Source organism: Psammomys obesus, unplaced genomic scaffold (genome assembly GCF_907164565.1).
Source record: "Psammomys obesus unplaced genomic scaffold, mPsaObe1.curated_primary_1811, whole genome shotgun sequence".
Classification (NCBI taxonomy): Eukaryota; Metazoa; Chordata; class Mammalia; order Rodentia; family Muridae; genus Psammomys; species Psammomys obesus.
Window position 1 is genome coordinate 8,179,932 of NW_026596064.1, and position 21,904 is coordinate 8,201,835.

At 42.5% G+C, this 21,904-nt stretch overlaps 1 protein-coding gene across 2 annotated transcripts in view; it reads right to left on the minus strand.

Moving 5' to 3' along the window:
• The window catches only part of Fgf12 (fibroblast growth factor 12), a 558,915-nt gene that overhangs the window by 240,035 nt on the left and 296,976 nt on the right, over positions 1-21,904 (minus strand). Inside the window, exon 1 of one of the 2 annotated variants that reach the window (XM_055624927.1) lies at positions 16,711-18,262. The exons of the other annotated variant lie outside the window; for it this stretch is intronic. Within the exon in view, the coding sequence (XP_055480902.1) occupies positions 16,711-16,909 (199 nt within the window). The 5' untranslated portion in view covers positions 16,910-18,262. Of the gene's footprint in view, positions 1-16,710; positions 18,263-21,904 lie in introns of those variants that run through there. 2 annotated transcript variants of the gene reach the window in all.

Here is a 21,904-nt window from a genome sequence, read left to right on the forward strand (position 1 = left end):
AAAAGAAAAGAAAAGAAAAGAAAAGAAAAGAAAAGAAAAGAAAAGAAAAGAAAAGAAAAGAAAAGGAAAAAAGCCCTGAAATAATCCAGGTATCTTAAGGCAGAACTTGCCGAAAGCTGACTCACAGCTTCTGCCGTACTCATTTATGAAAGGCACCCCAATCTACCCAGTTCTGTTTTCCTAAATTAGACCACATCGGAAGCAGCTGCTTTGAGTGAAAATAGTGGGAAATATCAAAAAGGGAAGCCAAGCCCTTTTATCTGTTATTTCTGAAATACATAGCATACATAGCATTGGGAAATGCTAGGATATGCAGCCACACAGTTTCTTCGCCACTTCTTTATCTGTCCATGTGTTTATCACCCATTTTTGCTGCTTTATTGAAATTCTTCTCATTCTCCCTGGCCTGGCTCAAATGCCAAACTGTATTGTATGGGACCACAGTTAAATACACAGGAAAAAAGTTAAAGAGATTGTGTGAGACAAATCTCAGGGAATCCTGCTCAGTTTAAAGCTGATGTAAGGAGCCGGGGGTCTTTGCCACCATTTTTATAGAAGAGTAATATGATATTAAATAGGTTTTCTTTAAAGTATGATCAGATCATTAAGAGAGGAGACACATCAAATAGAAGACTTCACAACACTCTACATCATATCAAGTCCCTAAACTATGACAAGAAGGATGACACTACAAGATGAGTGAGTCATATGATAGCTCTAAATTTTAGCTTTAATTCTCCACATTTGATTTCCATAGTGGCTGCCCCAGTTTGCAGTCCCAGAAATGGCAAACAAGGGTTCCCTTTCCCAGCATATTCTTCAGCATTGTTGACAGCTGTGTTCTTTAGCCATTCTGACTGGGATAGAATGAAATCTCAAAGAAATTTGAATTTGCTGATATGGATAAGCTGATAAGGATATTTGAACATTTGAAAAATATTTCCCAATCTTTTTAGTCTTTTCTTTTGAGAAATCTCTGTTCAAATTCACAGCCCATTTTTATTTTTGTTTTACTATTGTTTTCTCTTTGAGTTCTTAGTATATTCTAAATATTAATCTTCTATCAGTTGTATGGCTGTCAAAGATTCTCTCCCCCTCTGTGGGTGTCCTCTTCAGTCAGTTTATTGTTTCCTTTATTGTAGAGAAGTTTTTAGTTGTAAATAAGGTCTCCTTTGTCAACTACTGGCCTGAGAACCTCAGGGAGTCCTATTCTGAAATCCCTTTCCTACACCTATGTTTTATAGGGTACCACACGTTTTCCTCCAATAGTTTCAGCATTTAGGGTTTTGTAAAAGAAGGGAAATTCATGCCTAAAACTGTAAACCTAGCCAGTTATACCTGAGAGGTTATTGACCCTAGAAGACAACCTACCACTGCCACTTTCCCAAACCAGCATAATTCCCAACTACATTCAAAATATTTATCCATATATCCACAGGTAAGCATAGTTCTCATCCCTCATCAAAGAAACTTCTTTTTGCAGCAAAGGAGAGACCACAACTCATCAAAATGCAAAGATCAACTGGCTATGGGAGTGCCCATCCCAAACTGATATATCGACAACACAACCACTACAGCTAAGCCTCTGGGAACATCACAGAAGAGTGGGCAAAAAGACTGTAAGGGTCGGAGGACCAGGGTTTCTGCTGTGAGACAGTATCTTCTACAGATGACTGAGAGATGCACCCATGCAGTCTTAACAATATGGTCATCTAACGTGGACATGTATAGTGACAACATGAGTTCATGTTCCATCCTGGATGGAGGAAATCTCACATAAATTAAGAGCTACAGGTGGCTAAGAGAAAAAGAACCAGTCTTCTCAAGGAACAAGCTCCCTTATAGGTAACCCAATCCCAACATGGTCATCTCTAAACACATATACTTAGGAGCAACACTAAGTGGTCCCAGCAGGTTTTGTGTGTGTGTGTGTGCCTGTGTGCACAAGTACATGCGCACACATGCATTTATAGATAGATACATAGGTAGGTACATAGAATCTCAAAGAAGAAAAGGTCATGAGTTTAAAAGGGAATCAGGCGACAAGGGTTAAGTTTGAGAGAAAAAAATATTGGGCAGGAATTGTGTAAATTACGTACTCACGTATAAAATTCTCAAAGCAATGCTATAATATGGATCAAAAATTGTCAACCATGTGATATAATGAGTACACATGAGTCACCTCACTATCCCTTGTGTTTCTTAGAAAATCCTTAGTTAGTAGCTGGTGAATAAACAAAAGAGTAAAGTGCTGAAGAGGCAAGACCTATGAATATAAATGGGAGAAAAAAGACAGACGTATCAGAAAAATTAGGACTTCCAACTTGGCAGACAAAAATGTTTGGAGACAGAAAACTGACAAGTTTGCTGGTGTCATTCATTAAGATAGATAATGGCAAACCAAGATGGACTGGACCAGGAGGAAGATCATAATTTCAAATGGAGACAAGCTATATTTGAATGACTGCTGGGAAAACTACAGAAAGTCATATGGGATGTAGTCACATTTTTATGAGAAGCTCAGACCTTGATGTTATTCAGAAATAATAGACTGGAAACAAGTGGCCTAATTTCGAGATAAACCATAGCTGATGAAAGAGAAAAAGGACACAGAAAAGCAGAGAATATCTTTGTCAAGACATTAATATTTGCAAAGACAATCCAGGTTTCATGGACCACTGTCAAGAAACTCAAAAATTCTAAGAAATAAGTAACGGGAATAAATAGCTACAAGAGCTCAAGTAAATCAGTCACAGAGTAAACTCGAGATGATGAAGAACTCCTGGGAAGCGGGATGAGTGATGAATGCGGCTCACACAACCCCAAGGAAGACATAGAAAGCTGCCATTTGGGAATTAGCAGAATGTGTATCTTTTCATTACATTAATTCACTGTCTGTAAAGTACAATTGTGAACAACACTATACTCAGAACTCTTGAGAAACTAAACACAGCAAGGCCTTCAAGCACAGAGCTCCCACGCTGTGAATTCTACCTGTGAAAGTGCTGGAATCAATTCAGATGAGGTCTAGACCAACTGGAGACCTAATTTAGAATGCTTGCAAAAAGCTCTTATGAAAATCCAAAGAGTTTGGCTAACATTAAAAAATAATAAAGTCCCTACTGTGAAATTATAAAGTTCTCTTCTCAAACCACATTATAAACAGCAGTTGCGAGGACAGCTAAACCAAATATTACTGTGCAAAGGGATAATGTGATCTCCTAAAGGCCTCATCTAAATTCTAACTGATAATCCCAACTCAAGATATTTTGGAGTTGGATATCTGTATTTGATTCCAAGGAGTATCCTGCGTAATGATATTGATAAACTGGGATCTTTATATACTGGTAGCTAATCAAGGTCAATACATCTCCAATTCATCTCCTATATACAATGCAATCTCAAGAAATTTCTGTCCAGATTTAAGATAGGTGTCCTAATTCTCAGACTAGAAAAAAAAAAAACCAAGATTAAAAAGTGTGAATATCTCTACCATCTTTCCCTCTCAGATTTCAAGCTTGCTAATCCAATGCCTCTATAGGAGGAGCAAAGCCATGGAAATAAGGAAGAGTTTGACTGGAGACCATAAAATACAAAATAAGGATAGAGTTCTGGGGTACACCTTGATTTTTGTTTGTTTGTTTCAAGAAACTTAAAACCTTAACACTCAATGTTGGCCACAAGGCATGTTAAAATTCAGATTATGTTTAAATGAGAAGGGAGTAGTCTTGGGATGTTCTTGAAGTTAATTCAGTATGGTCAGTATGGAGACAACATTGAATCATTTGCAAACATGTTAAAGTTTGGATAACCAACTTCAGAGAGGGGCACTCTTCTGTGAGGAAAACTATTTCTTCCACTGTCAGCATGCCTTGCGTACCTGTGGTTCTTTGTCTATGGTTGGGGTTCCACGAGACTTTCCCCACCCATGTTAGTATGTCTGTTGGTGCTGTCACTGTTCAGGTCTTGTTTAGGCAACCATGTTCATGAGACTTCATGGTTGTAGCTTCTCAAGCCATGAAATCATATACATACTAGTAAGATGGACTGAGAAAGTTGTATTAGAATGTGTGTGTGTGTGTGTGTGTGTGTGTGTGTGTGTGTGTGTGTGTGTGTAGTAATTTAGAAACTCAAGATAATAAAGTTGACAGAGTACAAGAGAATACACAGGAAGGGTTGGAGGGAGAAAACAGAAGAGAGATATGGTATTCTATTTTAATTTCGAAAATATGAAATAATTCTTTTAAAGTTTGAAAACCATGCAACAAAGTCCTACATTCACTCTAATATATACATAAAAATCACACAAATTATTTTTCTAACTATTCCTCATATTCAACACATACTATGAAGCAGTCTCCAACTCATATCAGGACAGTCTCTTCTGAAACAAGAAGAATCCTTCTCAAGAAAAGGTTAATGAGGACTTGTACTGGACTACAAGTTCAGAAAGTAGGCTAAACTAAGTTTTTGACAATGTAGCATAGCATGATCAGTGGCTCAGGAGAAAGAAAAGGTTCAAATACCAGTTACACTTCTAGAACAGAAAATATAGGATAGTGCACATAAACTTACAGAAACTAAATATCACTGTAAACCTCATTTTAATTAAAACCTTCATTTCTAAAACCTGTAGTAGAGAAGCACAATTAATTTTCACCAACTGTCTAAAATATTCAATGTGATGAAACTCAGAGGATGCTAGGTTTGATATATAGTAATTAAATATACTTTCTTTCCTTAACTAGTGATGGAAAATGTACCTCAAAGGAGATCCCAAGGCCTGAGAAATCTTGAGATGTGATAATTAAGGAATGAGCTTTCTTTCATTTCTTTCATTTCATATGAGATCCTGTACTTTGCCATATTTCCAACATCTAGTTTAAACCTGTCTTAAATATGATATTCCCTGAGTGGGCATGAACGGTCAGAAGGTAGAGTACTAAAGACTAATCACTATGACCTGAGCCAATCTCCAGAAGTAACACAATGGAAGGCAAGAGTGCCTGAGTCTCACAAGTTATTCTCTGACCTTGACACACATACCCTACATACACACACAAAATAATAAATAATTATTTTCTTAAAGAAGTGTAACATTGTATACTGGCTTATTCAGAAATTCTTTGACTCCACTCCATCTTGTTCTATTCCTGTCTGCTTCTTCGTTGTTCACATATCATTGAGGTACCACTGGTAAATAAACCAATGCATTTTCCAGTAAAACAAAAACTGCCTCCACATTGTTGTTTTGTTTTGTTTTTAATTATTCCAGTTTTGAGGTCTTGAACGTTTAGTGAAATGCTACAAAGTAAAATCACAGGAGAAAATTTTCAAAAATTAATCATTGCATGATCAATTATAATAATGACGCTAAGAAAAAAATATATAGATAAAAGCAACTAAGCATGCTTGCCAAATTTTTTTCTTTCACTTAGTATGCACAGAAACAAATATAAAACTTTACGTCAAATCTATTGGTAAACTATTTTCTTAGAGCTAATATAGGATATCTGAGAATCCTCTGAGTATGTTCCCAATTAGCAGCAGCTAGACACAGCCCAGAGTTATCTCATAAAGTCTCAAATAGGAGATCGTCTTATACAAGCATTGTCTTGACTGTTAATTGTTGTAGGAAGATGCAGTCCACTGTGAGTGGCGTCATCCCTACGCAGTGGGTCCTGAGCTTGATAGAAGAGCTAGCGGAGCAGAAACTAGGGACTAAGTGAACAAGCACATTCCTCCATAGTTTCTGCTTCCGTTCCTACCTCCAGATTCCTGCCTTGACTTTCCTTGATGATGAGCCACAAAATATTGGCTGAAATAAACCCTTCCCTACTAAAATTTGTTTGAGTCAGTCTCTTATCACAGCAACAGAAAATTTAACTAGGAAAAGTATTAATGGCAGAAATATGCAAGGATAATAAAGCTGGAACTCAGAATCCCCTTCATTTTAACCAAGAAAACTAACTGAACTACTGAATACAAAGGACAAGGCTGACAGGGCTCATTCTCGTTGCTGTGACTTAAAACTGAATCAAAACCTCCCTTTCACACCTCCAAGGGCAACAAGATAAATACAGAAGATTGTGGTGTATCAACAGCTTTAAAAAGAAGAGACCAGACAAGAAGAAAGCCAATGGAGAAATAAAGTGTTGACAGAGGCAGCTTTTTAATTAGGACTAATCAATATTTTATTCCCCCACCACTTACAATTTCACCCAGTAAAGTAAGAGGAGAGGGAATGTATTTCCTCAGGAGTATTTAACACCAAAATGACTTGCTGGTCTCAAATGTAAATGTAAGGACCGGGCATGACTAAATTTGAAATCAATAACAAAGGTTATTCCTCATTAACCCAACATTAAGAAACCAAAACTAGACAAAATAAAAAAGGGTCCTTTTGTAAACGGGCTACTAACAGTCCCTCAGTTCTTGGGTCAAACAGTGTAAAGGTGGTGCTCCTTCTGTATTCCACAGAACCTGCCTCCTCCCCAAGATGTTACTTTGATTGATATAACCAGGCAAAGTATGAATAAGGTGAGTTGCCATTAGAATTGAGTTGAAGAAGAGAAGACATGGAGCTCTAAGCATTTACTTAACAGCTACATGTAAAATGAAAATGTATCAATGACATTTTGTTATTTTAATATTAAATGAAGAAAAATTAATATTTAGCTAAAATAATGATTTTGTTTCTTGTCCAAGATTTTTCCTGTTTATGGAGAATTTTTCTTAAAATTTAATTATGATTCTCTGAGCACTCAGTCATTAATAGAATTAATTTTGTTTGCATGAGGTATTTCTGACCACTAATGAGAAAATTTGATGTGATAGAGTTCTTACCATCCAGGAACACACAATACAGAGGCAGAGACAGTACTTACACAATAATTACAATATAAGACAGAATGAGCTGCAAATAAGACAGGTACAAAGCCTGGGAAGGAAATGATTCATGCCACCTAGAAGGAACTCAGATCTGGCAGGAGAGATGGAGTTGAGCTGAGCTAGGAATAATGGCAGTGTTGCAGCAGGGTGGATAAAAGCAAGAGAGAGGTGTCTGAATAAATAAAGAATGGATGTAGAGGTTACTGTACCCCACAAAGAGAACAAATAATTGTAAACTGGAGAACTGAAACAGATGGATGAAGAAAATGTTTTATGACAGAGAAGAAGATGCAGTTGGCTAAAGAGGTTCATGGCAAAGGTAGAGAAAGAATTGATAATGAAAGTTGACGAAGCTGTATGCTCGGCTAGGCATTCATTTTAGAAGGAAAGATTGTGGCTACACATTAAAAAGTTGCTTTTGAAATACAGGTATTCATGGAGAAACATTCTAAAAGAACTTGGTGAAATGAAACAAACCAGAATTCAGGAATACATATCTAGCCAGAGTTAATGAATCTTACTCATATGTTACCTCACTAGAAAGTACTTTCTGATTAGTTCTATATGATCATTCCTAAATACATGGCATGCAGAAACTCAGCAAGTGTCTGGCAAGAAACTTGCTTATCACTACTTAAGAACCATTCTCTCTAACAAGTACATATGTTTTAGTGCCAGCATTGAGCAATGGAGCCAGAGATAGCTGTGGCATTGGAAAAAAAAAAAAAAAGCATAGAATTTGGGTGAATTTCAATTCTTCCTTTGCTGTTTTTTTTTTTTAAATGTGTATTTCCTAATTTGCCCATGACTGTCAAATGAGATGAATGGGTTAACTACAATGATTTCCAATTTTTTAAATTTAAAGGCACAAAACCTTTAAATCCTATAACTGGCTAGGTAGACACCCCAAGACTTAGGTCACATATAGACATCCTCAAGGCTACAATGGATACATCATAGCCTGAGGCAAAAGTTCTAACTGAATCACCATTTCCAAAGGAAAAAAAAAACAAAAAACAAAAACAAAAACAGTTTTCTATTAGAATTTCAGCTACCTGCCTGAACTCCAATAATGGACCATTTTCTGTGTTCCAGAGCTCACGGAATAGACCAATCAACTCAAGAGAAGCCAGAAGCAAGCTGCAGGGTGTGGAGGCAGATGTGGACACATGCCTGCCAACTCCTCGTCTGAGCAAAAGCTACAGAATATAATGGCCCAGAACCTTCCAGGAAAAGCAGATGAGGCCAGCAGGTGAATGATTGGAAACTCTTTCTACTTTACAGGAGGAAAGTAAAGCTTTAATCTCACAGAGAAATGTCCTGTGAAAATAGGGCTATCAACACTGCTTCCTTTTCTGGAGCTAGAAGATCCAGGCCAATCACTCACATACCATTTTCCCTTCTTCACAACTGCACTTTGGTTGCAAAATGCGAGCTCAGTTTTCTTGAGCAACAAAACATGACAGCAACAATTCTATTTCTGTCCAGAGGAAACTTAGGTTTCCTTGGAACTGGAGGTTCTCTTTGCTTCTCAACATTTGTTATTATTATTCAGACATAGAAAAACTTTATTTCACCTCCCTGGGGTGATTTCTTGGTCCTTTTAAAAACATAACACCATTGAATGAATACTGTGGGTAGAACATCTGGGACTGCTTTTTCTCAAATGGAATCAACCCCTATTCTAACAAGGTAACTTGTACATGGACCTGAATTTGGGCACTTAAATTTTGTTTATCACTCCTCTATTTGGTAAATGTATTTTGATCTGAGGCCACTGTAAGATTATCTGGTTCATCATATGGTTCAAATACAATATTTAAATGACAAACAAAATAAAATTAAAATCTTTTCTGGAAATTTTCATCTTTTTTTGTCTGTATAAGAACTTATATGAGATCCCAGGTTTTCTCTGATGAATTTCTTTTGTGCTTCATTTCAATCCCATTTGACCTTAGCTTAAAAAACAGAGCAAACACTGCAGCACTTTAGATTTCATTCCAAATCCTCAAAGAGACAGAAGAGGCCCAAAGTGAGGTCAGAACAAACAAACACTGATATTTTAGACAAAGATATCTTTGCTACTAAATCACAGTTATTTAAAACAAGGGGTGTGCATAAAACAGCACTCCATCAAAATAGGTTCTTCCCCTCCTGAGAAGCAGGGACTCCTGGTTTATGGCTCCAGTGAGTGGTCCCACACACACACACCCCACACACACATACCACTATGGAGGAAAGAGCTGGAGTTAATGTCTTTCCAAGCAAACAGATCTTTAAGCTATGCTTCTTGATTTCAAAGATCAAAACCAAAGTTAATTTCCAGTACTAACAGAATGAACACTGGATTATGAAAATGCAACCAAAATTCAACTCTAGACTCTAACTAGCACTGCAGAATTGGAGGCCCTGACTTGCAGGGTCTTGCTATCCTAATGTGGGAAGTGGAGACACAAACTGGAGGGTAGTCCTTCCCTGAGCAGGCTGGAGAGACAGCTCAGTGGTTAAGAGAACTGTTTTTGCTCTTATAAAAAGACTAGGGCTTCATCTGAAGCACCCATGTGATGGCTCACAACCACCTATAACTCTAGTTCCAGAAGATCCAAGTCCTCTTCTGGCCTCCATGGACTCCTGCACACATGTAGTACACTTTACACACACTCAGGCCACACATATCCGGCTTAAGATAAAATAAACAAATACTTAAAAAAAAAAAAACAAGGAACTGTACATATTTAAACTCCAACTAAGAGGCATTAATATACCTATAGCTAGAAGCAAGGAGTCCGAGGGATGCACAAATAGTACACACTGACCAATGACAAACAACAAATAAGTAGCAATTACAAAGAACACCTTTTCAACATGGTTTGACTATGGACACACCAATGAGGTTAGTCCAAACTCACTTATGTCACTATATCTTCTAAACTGTGAGTGAAAATTCTAAATTGTAAGCATTTTGGGAAACATTCTAATGTCTGATTTCACTGGAGAAAGCATAATTCCCAACCACTTTTGGGCTCAGTTTCTTGCTGTCTGTAATTGGAGTTGAAATTATATCAAGATAAGCTGGCCTCACTTTGACACATAGCTGTAACGGGGGGGGGGGTCGTGTGATTTTTATTTATCAAGTAGTCCCTGGGAAAACCCAGGGAACATTCAAGATAAAATCAGAGATGGAAATAAGAAAGAAAGAAAGAAAGAAAGAAAGAAAGAAAGAAAGAAGGAAGGAAGGAAGGAAGGAAGGAAGGAAGGAAGGAAGGAAGGAAGGAAGGATAGATAGATAGATAGATAGATAGATAGATAGATAGATAGATCAGGGGGAGGGGTGTGGTGTGTACAACTATTTGTCCGTGTGAACTGGAGGATTTTTTTCAAGACACCCTCAGGAATCCTCTACCACTGATCTCTGATAGCTGCTGGCCAAGACTCCAATCCCAGCTGCCATCCTGCACCTTTATCTTCCACTCAAGATCCCTTGTGTCCATTTCTAGTCTCCAAGACCAGAGTGCCCATTCTCAAATGCAAATCACATCCTAGCACTTCCTATTGCTGATCCTTCCTTGGTTGCTGGATTAAAACATTTAGTCTTTCCTGGGTTTTCAAGGCCTTGGACAGCTGGGGTTTTGCCATGCTTTCCATGCTTCCCTGGGGACTCTCACTGCTTCTTCAGTGTCTCCCAAGAAACTGAAAAAGGTTGCTCTCCTCTGCCTTGAATGTTCTAGGCCTTCCACCCCTTTCCACCCTGCCTCATCTTTTAGAGAACTCAGCTTCGACAACCCACCTGGAAAGAGGCATGGCACGACTAAGTACTAGAGAGAATATCTCCACTTTACAATTGGCAAAGTGAGACTCAAAGAGATTACATAAGTATACGTAAGGTTCTTAAAGGCAACACGTCCAGCCTTCATATTGTTGTTGCCCTCTACAGTTCACCTGTTTATCAGTTCTCCTATCAGTTGAATGGTAACCTCGTCGAAGAAAGAACGTTAAAAAGCGTAAGTGAATAATCCTGCCTGGCTCTGCTGAACCTTCCACATGACTACGGAAAACATCGGAAAAACCCTTGGAGCAAGTGTTTATGTTTACACTCAAGAAAGTCTGCCCACTGGGCCCAAGGCTCCCAGTGGATCCTCTGGTGTTCCCAGGAGCACGAGCTGATGTCTCTGAGGCTCCTGACATGCAAAAGGGAATCCCAGCCAGAAGCCTAGCCCAGGGCAGGGCAGCCTTGGGATGCCTCCTCAGCACCGAAGATCCCCATCAGCTTTTCCACTTCACTCATCTTCCTTGGGGACTTTTAGATCACACACAGGGCACAGAGCAAAGAAACCAGGCAATCACACTCCACTCTTCTTGATCTCTTACTGAGATTCCTCTCCACAGTAATTTCCCAACATCAAAACAATTAAGTTATTCAGATCCAGAGCCCGCATTGGGTAGCACATAAACACGATGGGATGAAGTGATGGCTCAGTCACTTTCTGATTACAGTAGTGTGATGGTCTCGAGTTCCTATGATGGAGGAAATGTCCCAGTGGACTGCTAAAAAGATTAAAAGAGTAAAGTTGTGGAGAAACCATAAATTCCCAAAGTCATGTAAGTTACCATTAAAATGTTTATTATAACGTCAGGAATAGTGGTGCATGCCTTTAAGCCCAACACTAGGAAAGCAGAGGCAGTCAGATTTCTTTGAGTTAGAAGACACCCAGAGCTACCTAGTGAGACCCTGTCTCAAAAAACTAAAAGCAAATAAACAACAACAACAACAAAACCAGTTTATTCTATCTGGTTACTTTAAAGGCATTTAACAGCAAAGGCTCTGCCTCTCACAGGCTCTTGGGCGATAGCTTTGGAAGCTGAGCCCTGTAGATATGGTGTTTCTTCCTCTGGAGGAGAAAAGTTCCATGGATCCAAGGACAGCCATTAGCTAAAGGCAAAGATGGTATAGTAAGAATGGTCACCTTTCTACAAAGGCTGTGCTAGGAGGCCTCATAAAGTGTGTAATAACCCCAAAGGGATACATCAGTACAAACACCCCTTAAGATGAAGCTCTGGAGGAACAGACGAGAGCAATCAATCACGATTCTGACCATCACAGGAATAAGGATGTACATAGACCTGTTCACCGGGAATATAACAATAAAGAGCCATGCTACTAAGGCTAAAAGTATTTTTAAACTCCAGATTTATGAGACAAAACCCTTGTTTCTAAAGGTCTAAAAATATTCCTACTGCTTTCTCAACTACAGAAACTGCTTCATTTCCTGCAAATTGTTTTCCCTAATTCTGTTGGAGAATATCAACTTCATTAAAACTCTAAAGGCTTAATCCTGTGTTAGGGCTTGATGAGATCTCTGTGGGATGAAAGAAATCTAGAGATCACAGAAGCTACTGTTTTACAATGTCCTTACAGTGGGGATATCAATTGCTGGCAAGAATGTTCTGCTGTAAAGAAATGGGATTTAAAAATCACTAAATATCACTTTAAACTGTAAGATGTTTGCTAAAATGAAAACTTGTCTTACTGGGGTTCAGGGCTGGGCAGTAGTATGGTTTGTACCAAACATCAAACCAAATGTCATCAGATTAGATTAATTTTGTATTTCAGGCATAAGCCATTTAAAAGAAAGAATGGAATAAAGGCATTTGCTATAAATGTAAAATTTCAAATGTCAGACCATAACTTCTTCAATTTGTAAACATCTACTTTCCATTCTGTAGACCCCAAGAATAAGCATTCTTTCACATTTGGGTACATATTTCTTCTTAAAGATTTCATTTTTTTTTTTGGTAAGGCTGTCTTCCTTTGCATGAAAGGATATTTTTAGACATTTTGGCAAGTTTGATAGTAACATGTTGAATGAGTATATGCTGCTACATACTATTTTAAACATCTGCCAAAGGAAGCTGGAAGAACACTGAAATATTATAAACAACTATAATTTTATGTAAGAAACAAAGGCTCAGAAAACTAAGAAAGGAAATCAACAAAATCTGGTAAACTTACAACAGCTTCTCTTATTTATTTTTATTACAGATGTAATTTACCACATAATCCTAAAAGGGGAAATGGTATAATAGGCATAGTGCCTCAATTAGGAAAATTGTTCCACGCATTCTTAGGCGAGGAAATTTTCCTCATTGGTTTGCTGGCTTCCAGGAAGGGACTAAATTATACAGAGAAGCAATGGCAACTGCAGAGTACAGATTTGAGTGAAATCACGCAGAAATTCGGCTCATCGAGCTACTACCTACTTTACAGAAGGGCTCTCACTTGCTAAATGAGAATGACCCTGAATAACTCCCAAGCACCTTGTCCACTCTGACATTTTAGCAGTTCTACCAGTACCTTTCTCTTCTTTATGGTGGCTACTAGCGGTGGCTATGGTGTCACAGAAGAAATATTTGAAACTGACTGTTCCTCTTAAAAATAAAGCAAATGCTGGACATAATAACTCATGTGTAAGCATGGACTAAATGCCAGAGTGCAGTAAATTAAGTAGTACCCACATTTAGGTACATACTGTAGCAAGTTTGGCTCATACAGGTATTTTCTGTGACAGTCTCAGATAATGACTGTCACAGTTCTCTATCAGAGAGTGTGAGAACAGAAATCTTCTAAAGGCTTTTTCATGCTTCAATAGCCTCAGACAGCATGGCAGTTCAGGGTCTCCAACATTTTCATTTTCAAAGACCTACAGCACACACAGGGACTAAGATGTTAACAAGACCCGTGCTAGTTGCAGGATTTCACTATCACTTCCACTTCCGTGATGTAACACTGGCTAGAGGTAATGGCAGTTTCAGAGCTATTGTTGTCTTTACCAAAAGTAACCTCCTCTACACTATACATTCTAATTGTAAAATAATATGGACAATCCCACTAATACTACCCATCTCTAACAGTTAAAAAAGAATACAAAATTATTTCCATCAGTTGACAGCAGACACCCACCTTTCCTGCTACTTTTTTCTATGTTATACTGCAAATAGAACAAGTAAAAAAGGGGGGGCAGGGTGAATCTACTTCCAGTCCCAATGTTGCCATAAGCCAGCTTTGTAATATCTCAGGGCAACCATGAACCGGCCATGGCCCTCGTGCCTCTCATCTCTTCAAATCAGGGTGTTGCTGTCCAATGTCAGGGTACACCAGCACACAGTGCTCTGGAGATGGCTAGCTCAAAACAGAGATGTACTCCATGGCCCTGTGAGGTCCTACCTTCCCAGTTCCCATTTTTCCATTTTGTATCTTTGTGCCTTTAAACACAGAACCTTGCACCATGATGATTCCGAGATTCATGATGTGTTTATGAGGCTTCAGCAGTTTTCAGATGGGTAAGCTATGAAAAGAGACTGAGGGAGGCTGAGTGTATCTGTTCTGAAGTCAGAATCACCACCATGGCCTTTCCCATTAAACTAGGCTCAGTGGCTCAGCGGAACTCTCCTAGAAAGTCTGACCACTGGAATGTGTATCTCAGGGGCAGAAGCTCAGAGTGGAAATTCCTTAATCTCCTCCACTACATTTCCATTTATGACTCAGTTTGCAGTGCAGAAGGCTCGGGCTTGGGGCATGAATGGTTTTGAAAAATAACTCAAATATTAAGTGACTAAAAGATCAAAGTACTTGTAAAATGGAAAGTACTTGTAAAGCAGATTCCCTCTTTTGGTGTTGAGCACCTACCCCTCCAGAACCCAAATCCTCTGTGGAACTGGAATGTGGAAGGTGCTATCTCTCTATAAATAGTTTCATCTCATGCTATGTGAATCATGGTTGCTAACATAAAATCAACAGATTAATTGTTTGGCTTTGTTGGTAGCAATAATAGCACAACTACCATCTTCCCTAAAAGCTTTTCCACACCTCACACCCCCATACTTCGGAGCTAAGTGAGCTTTGGAACAAACTGAGGCCTTTGGTGTACAAATTCACTCCTGGTGTCCTTGTACTAGGAATGCCTTAGCAGTTGTGGTGTCTTTCTGCTAGGTTGTCATGTGACGTTTCAGCTGAAGGAAGTCACCACTTAGGATCATCAGTGAGTGCTGACTGTATGAAGAAGAGAAGCTGATTAAGTGAGCACCAAAGGAAACAACAAGCCCTGAGCATCCCCTGTGTGCTAATAAGACAGCAAGGAAATGGCCTCAGGCAACAGTACACCATTCCCCTTCCCAAGCAGAAACCAACTCGGTAAGCTGCTCTCCCTGCAAGTCAACTTCCACAAAGACAGAGGAATTTATCTCATCTATTCTCAGTTATGACCAACTTACAAGGCGGAGTAGGATCACCTCATAAATATGACATAACTATCCCAACCACAATGTGACAACCGTTCCAGGGACTGAGCCTGCGAGTCAAATTGGGTTGGGAATCTTAGAGTCCCTTGCAGACCACGTCAGCCCTGAGAGGAAGGCTCCAAAGGATCCCTGTACAACAAAATGAGGGATGTCTATTGTCCTCTGAAAAGAAACAGTCCATATGCTGAGATAATTCTGCTTCTGCTTCAGTCTTCACTTTACCAAACATAAAGGTCATATTAACTGGGCGTAAAGTTAAAGACTTCTACAGCTTCTGACTGAGGATCAGTAGTCTTGTTTACTCTTGAAATTTGCTGTCTGTAGGCCATCAGAGGATGTGAAAATGAGCCACAAATGGAGTGACTAATGCCATGAGAAGTCAAGGAAAAAATAATGCAAAGTGCCTTCATCCCAAGACTTACTCTGAAAATCCTAACTTATCCTGAGTCCCACTTGAATCCAACCTACACACTTTGTTTTTGTGGAAGTTGCTAACAGGCTAAATCATCCCAGGGCAGGCTCCCTCCTCAGCCCGTCCTTCAGTCAGCACTGAGGATAACTGCAGATTACATCTGACTCTGTGGCCACACACAAGGAAGCAAAGACTTGAGGAAAGCACAGACTTTGGCCTTTCACTTTTGTCTGCCAAAGTGTAACACTGTCCCAGCTTATGGTGGGAACTGTCACCTTGAAGCTGAAGGTCTACAGTCTTCCTTCTCTAAACAGAGACATAGGATAAGCCATTCGAACCCAAGGCTGCTGAAGAAGAACCGGTTTCAGAAAGGTCTTAACAAAGAAATGTCTGATAAATAAAATTTTCTTTACACTTTCTGAGGTCAGACTGCAGATATCACATAGTTGGCTTAATGCCTCAAAAGCGTTAGCGTACAGAGAATAGAAATCGGACAGGAAAGTTTGTAAAAACATCCCGTGATAGCTATCAACTGGTTGGAAGAAGGGAGTAGGAAGAGTCCTCTGTAGAGAGAAGAGGATGAGCATGTGAGAAAATGGAAAGTTGGGGAAGTGGGATACTTTAAGAGGCAAGATACCACGTGTTTGTTGGAGGCAAAGAAAAACCAAAATAATATTAAATTCATCTGGTACCTATTATCATTCATAATCATCTGTCTTGTGTGGTTATGAGGAATATAAAGAACTTCATTCTCATGCACTCCATAGTTTGTACGATTACTATATAGGTAGATGGATGGATGGGTGGAACGATGGGTGACTAATGAATGAATGAACGGATGAATGAACGAACGAACCAGTCACTACCCCCCTACAAGATTTCAGAACTTAGTTACATCTGTACAAGTGGCCCTCATACTAGTCAAAGTGTGGACTGATAAAAGCAGAAAGTGTGTTCCCGAATATGGAGCGAGCCATTAACCAGCACAGGATTGTTGAAAGAGTGGGCCCGCACGGAAGAAAGGAATTCCGATTCCCTTCGACGAGCAGCTCCCAGAAGCTTTTGAGAAAGGGGCTAGGGGTGTCAGCCACTGGGAGCCCGCTGCTACTGACCTGGTCTCCGCCTCACCGGCCTCTTGCGGCCGCTGCAGAAGCGCACTTTGCTGAACACCCCGAGGACATGCCTCTCGCACAGGGAGCGCCCGTCTTTGCTGGGGCTGGAGCGGCGCTTGGAGGCAGACACCCGGTCGCTGTTGGACTCCCTCGCCTGCCGCTTCTGCCGGATCAAGGAGCTGGCTATCGCCGCAGCCATAGCTGCTCAGCGCGGGCCCGAGGCCCCGGGCTCCACTGCGCCCTCGGGTTTGTGCTCCGCCGGGATGAGGGCAGGACCTCGGGGGGCCTGAAGGAATAGGGCAGGAGCGGGGAGGCAGTGCTAACGTTTGAAACGGTCGCAGTATCGAAAATCTGGAGCCCACAATGTTAGTCGGAGTCTGGGCAGTGGTAACAAAATGTGTGAAAATCCAGATGTAAACTTCCCCAACCACTGGCGGCGGGGGCGGGGCGGTCCCAGGCCTTCCTGCGAAGTAGACGTTTGCACCCCAAACTTGCACGCCAAGGCGATCCACGTCCAAAGGGCAGTGGAGAGTTTGGTCACACTGCGTTCAGGGTACCAAGCGGAAAGGGGGGAAAGATGTCCAAAATAACAAGCTGTGCCCCGGTTGGAGAGGCGCAAGCGTTGTAAGGTGTCCAAAGTATACCTACACATAAATACATTGAAAACCCGTTTACAAGGCAGAGTCTGAAGCGAGGCGAGATGCGTGCCCCTGGCTTGAAATATATATATATACTAAAAAGTGAATAAAACGTTCCTTTAGAAAACGAACCACCAACCGCGACAGAGAAGGGAAAGGCAGCAATTTAACTCCCTGTGGCCCGCGGTTCTGAAGATTAGGAGGTCCGTCCCAGCTGGGTGAGGTCTACGGAAAGCATCGCACCGGCTGCGGTTCTCCCGGGGCGGGGGGGCCGGCCTCCCCACTTCTGGAATTCCAAGAGGCGAGAAATGGGAGCGGTTAGCCAGACTCGGGGTAGGGGCGCGGGGCGGGGGCAGCTGTTTGCAGCTGCGGTGAGCGCGCTTCTCCTCCAGAAACACTGCAAAGAGAGCGGGAGACGAGGGGATGCGGGGGAGGAGCAGTGGGAGGGAGGGAGATCCTCGAGGGCCAAGCACCCTGGGGATCCGCGGGGTCCCGAGAGCTAGCGCCCTCGCTCGCGCTCTCTCTCTCTGCCTGCGTTCCGGCAGGAGACGGGCACAGTTGGTGATTATTTAGGAAAATCCTAGATCTGGAATGACTCAGTAGTTTACAGAAGCCCCTCCAAAGGCAGAGCTGCCGAAGGTGTCCTCCCCAGCTCGGCGCCCACACGCCTTTCACCGGTGCTAGCTGCCACCGTGCGCTCCGGGCCGCCGCACCGAGCCGGTCTCCACGCGGGCTCCGAGCGAGCCGGGGCAGCGAGGGACGGGCGCCCTGGCAGGGCTCGGGATCAGGTCATCGCCGCGCCTCCCGGACCCCAGGCTCGCGCGCCCCGGAGGTCGGCAGCTCCCGGCCGCAGCTCAGATAGGGGTTACCCGGCCAACGCTGGGCCGCTCGCTCGGTCCCGCGCCGCCCATCCCGGCCGTGGAAGGAAGTGACCGCGCGCTGCTGCGAGCCCCCGCGCGTCCGCTCGGGTGGGGCGGGGGCTGGTGGAGGGCGACGTCGGCTCGCGGCGGCTGCGGTTCTGGGTCGCAGCTGCCCACCATGGTCTGGCGCCCCGGCGCAGGCAGGGTCCCTAGGCCGCCCTGGGCGACGGCGGGAGGCGGTCGCGCGCGCCACCTGGGCTCCCCCGGCCCAGCGCACGGACTCAGGGTCCAGGGACAGGAGGCTGGTACTGGCGGCCACCAACTCGCCCCAACTTGCTGCTCCGGAGGAGGCTGGGAGCCGCGGGATCGCGGGGCGCCCCCCGCCGCCTCCCCTAGACCGGGAGGGGGCGCTCAGGGCGGAGTCCCATTCATGGGCAGAAGCTCCTGGGCGCCGCCGCGGGCTATCTCCGCCGGAGCGCCAGCTCCGCAGGAAACTCCGGGCAGAGGCGACAGCCTCCGAGACGGCAGGTGGGACAAGGAGAGAGCAGCAGCCGGAGTTACTCCGGCTCCTTGGAAGCAGCAAAGCTTCCTGGTGGAACTGAGTTGGGGGTTGGGCTGGCGGAGAGCTAGAAAGCACGGCGCTTGGGTCCTGCTCTCTTTTCTCGCGCCCTCTGCTCCCAGACTCTCTCCTTCCTCCCCACCCCACACACCCTTCTCCCCCCTCTCTGTCTTCTGCCTCTCCCCTTTTCTCCTCTCTCTACGCAATCCTACGTGATTGAGGTTTGGATGAGAAATTCTCAGAGGCAGAGTGAGGGAACTGCAGCCTGGGTCGGCTGTGTCCAGTCCCTCCCTCCCTCCCCCCAAGAGAAAAACACATCCACGGGCTTGTGGAAGGACCCTGGGTGAGCAGAGTAGAGGCTGGTGCGGGTTGCTGAGAGATGCAGTCTGCCTTCTCTCCGGTGACCAGAAGCATGTAGCATTCTCCCTTCAGTAAGGAAGGGGACGCTGGAGAAGTACCAATGACCTGGTCTCCCGTATTGCACAGCCCACCACCACCGCCACATTTTGGAACGGCAAACTGTGTCCCCATCGTTTTGAGACCTAGATTTCGTGTTGCTGTCTGGAAAACTACAAAGCGGATTCAGTGCCTAGAAAGGTCTCAGTAGGCAACCTGCCTTGAGGGTGAATAGAGGTGGGGTTAGACTGATGTGAGCAAGGACAGCACAGCGAATGACAACCTTGGTGCGCACTGTTGTCTCCAGAAATGCTTGCCATGCTTCTGATAGGGAGACAGGAGTCATCCAAGGAAACACAGCGTTAGAGACTCTGGAAACCTGTGCTCACCCTTGGTTCAAGCTGTGATCTGGGAGTGGTCTTTAGTCCTGTTTTCTCTTCAAGCAGTCTTCAAATAGCACCGCTCTCTCAACATTCAGTGGGTCATTTCCAAAACAGGGACAGATACATACTAGAAAAAGGTTGGGGAAGATACCAGCCCTGTGAACTGCTAAAAAATGGACCCAGACCCAGAGGGGGACCTCAAAAATGTGGGTTCAATGTGCGTCCAAATCTACCGGCCTACCTGAGATTCACTTGGGCAGTGAGAAGGACAGGAGCTTGTGAGTCTGACAAAACAACACTGCTTAGCGATGAGGTGTCTGGCCTTTGTGGCTACTGGCTGGGCAGAGTAAAGGCTGGCACACAGGGGCTGGTGTGAAAGACAGGGGAGAGGGGGAGAGGGCTTCCAGCTGTCAAAGGGAAGAGCACAGCCGTTACAGCACCTCAGTTTGGCTGGATGGAGATGCTGGATTCATTCCTGGAGTATGAACCACACCGATCAAGACAGGCGACGGGGTGCACAGTGCACACTACATCTGACAGGGGGGGGAAGGAGGGGGATTGCCTGAAATCAATTGACAACACGGTCAATTAGGGACGTGTTCAGTTTCCACAAATAAAATTATTTTTCTTCCTTGGCTACAGGAAGACTTGTCTCATGTTTTCAGCAAGGCAGGCACAGATAGTACTAGCTGGCTTCAGGGCTAGGTGTGGGGGTTGGGGGGCTATCTTTCCCAAATCAACACCCAAACAGAAGAAAAGGTCATCTAAGGGGAATCTCAAGAGGCGTGAACGATATATAATGAGTCCCTAAAGAAATCAACTCAGCTTGGTCCCTTTCACCCTCACAATGAAGATAATTGTCCCCATCTACCTCACAGAACAAAATGTGCATATGTAAGCATTTTGAGGAGAAGAAAACACCAAATGAAAGAAAGAGTTGATGGTGGTGATTGAATGCCTGTGATTCACCTGCAATTCTTGCTCTAAAAAAAAAAAAAATGCAGATTCCCTATAAGAGTTTCTGAGAATATGAAGCAGAAATCTCTATGATTAAAGCATATACATCAGAATTCTTAAAAACTCTGGGTTTCAGAATGTAACTGTTTACTGTATATAATTACATACAGATAATACTGGAAGAATAAAGCAAGACTCAAAATTCGTTGCATTCCTCTAAATTGCAATCATCTGCCTCTACACTCCCCTCCCCCCCCCAAAAAAAAAATACTGGGCTATAAAGAGACTTGTCTTCTCAAATCTTTACTTTTCTATAGGCTGTGGGCAGTGAGAGTGCTTGATGGAGAGGGAAACACACCTAAAAGTGAGGGAAACTTGTGGAGGAAGAGATGAGAAATCAGCTCTTGCTATTTAAACTCCCTTTGTCTTGACATGTCATTATCAACTTTGGCATGTAAAGGCTAATCAATGCCAGGTTTCTGAGATACACGCTGACTGGTCTCTGGTAAAAGAATGGGATGTTTGGGTTTCCAGGAAATGGCAGAGACTTGACATTTTCACCTTGCACTTCTGCAACTGGTGGTGCATTCTAGCTATTTAGTCCTTAAATGTTTCATCAGCCCTACCATCTGCTTCACTTCCTCAGTAGAAAGAGTATATACACAGAAATCTGAAAAATGAATTAAACACCTAGATCCTGAGTTCATGGAGGTTGAACTCAGAAGAAAGATATAAATTAAGTTTTCATGAATTAATTCAAAGCTTTTCTCTCTGGTTCACTGAATTATAATCTTTCCCCAGTGCTTTCCAGGATATGTCCAATAGCTCTGTGTCTATGGATGGGAAGATAAATCAACCCCCAATGGTTGTGATATCTCAGATATATCCAAACCTTGATTTCTCTGATATCTGTTTTAGAATAAGTGAAGAATGTCCCTTTCCAATTTTGAAGACATCATGAGTAGGAAAAGTTTTAGTTTAGAGTAAGCTGCCAAATACACATCAGAAGGATTCTTATATAGCTATATTTATATCTCTTACCTCCAGTCAAACAAAATATAGACAGTATTAGTCATCTGCATATTTTAAAATTTTTAAAAAACACAGATTTAATTGTCTTTGGCTTGCTCACAGGCCAAATTTTCCAACTCCAAAATCAAATTAGGATTACCTCACATGTCCATTTTAAACACTGTATTGAGTGTACCTGGTATTCAGGATATGGGGTCAGTAACCTAGGGGAATTCTTTACCAGTGGCTCTCAACCTTCCTAGAGCTTTAACCCTTTAGCACAGTTCCCCATGTTGTGATGACTCCCCCAAGCATAAAATGATTTTGTTGCTGCTTCATAGCTGTAATTTTGCTACTGTTATGAATCATAATCTAAATACCTGATATGCA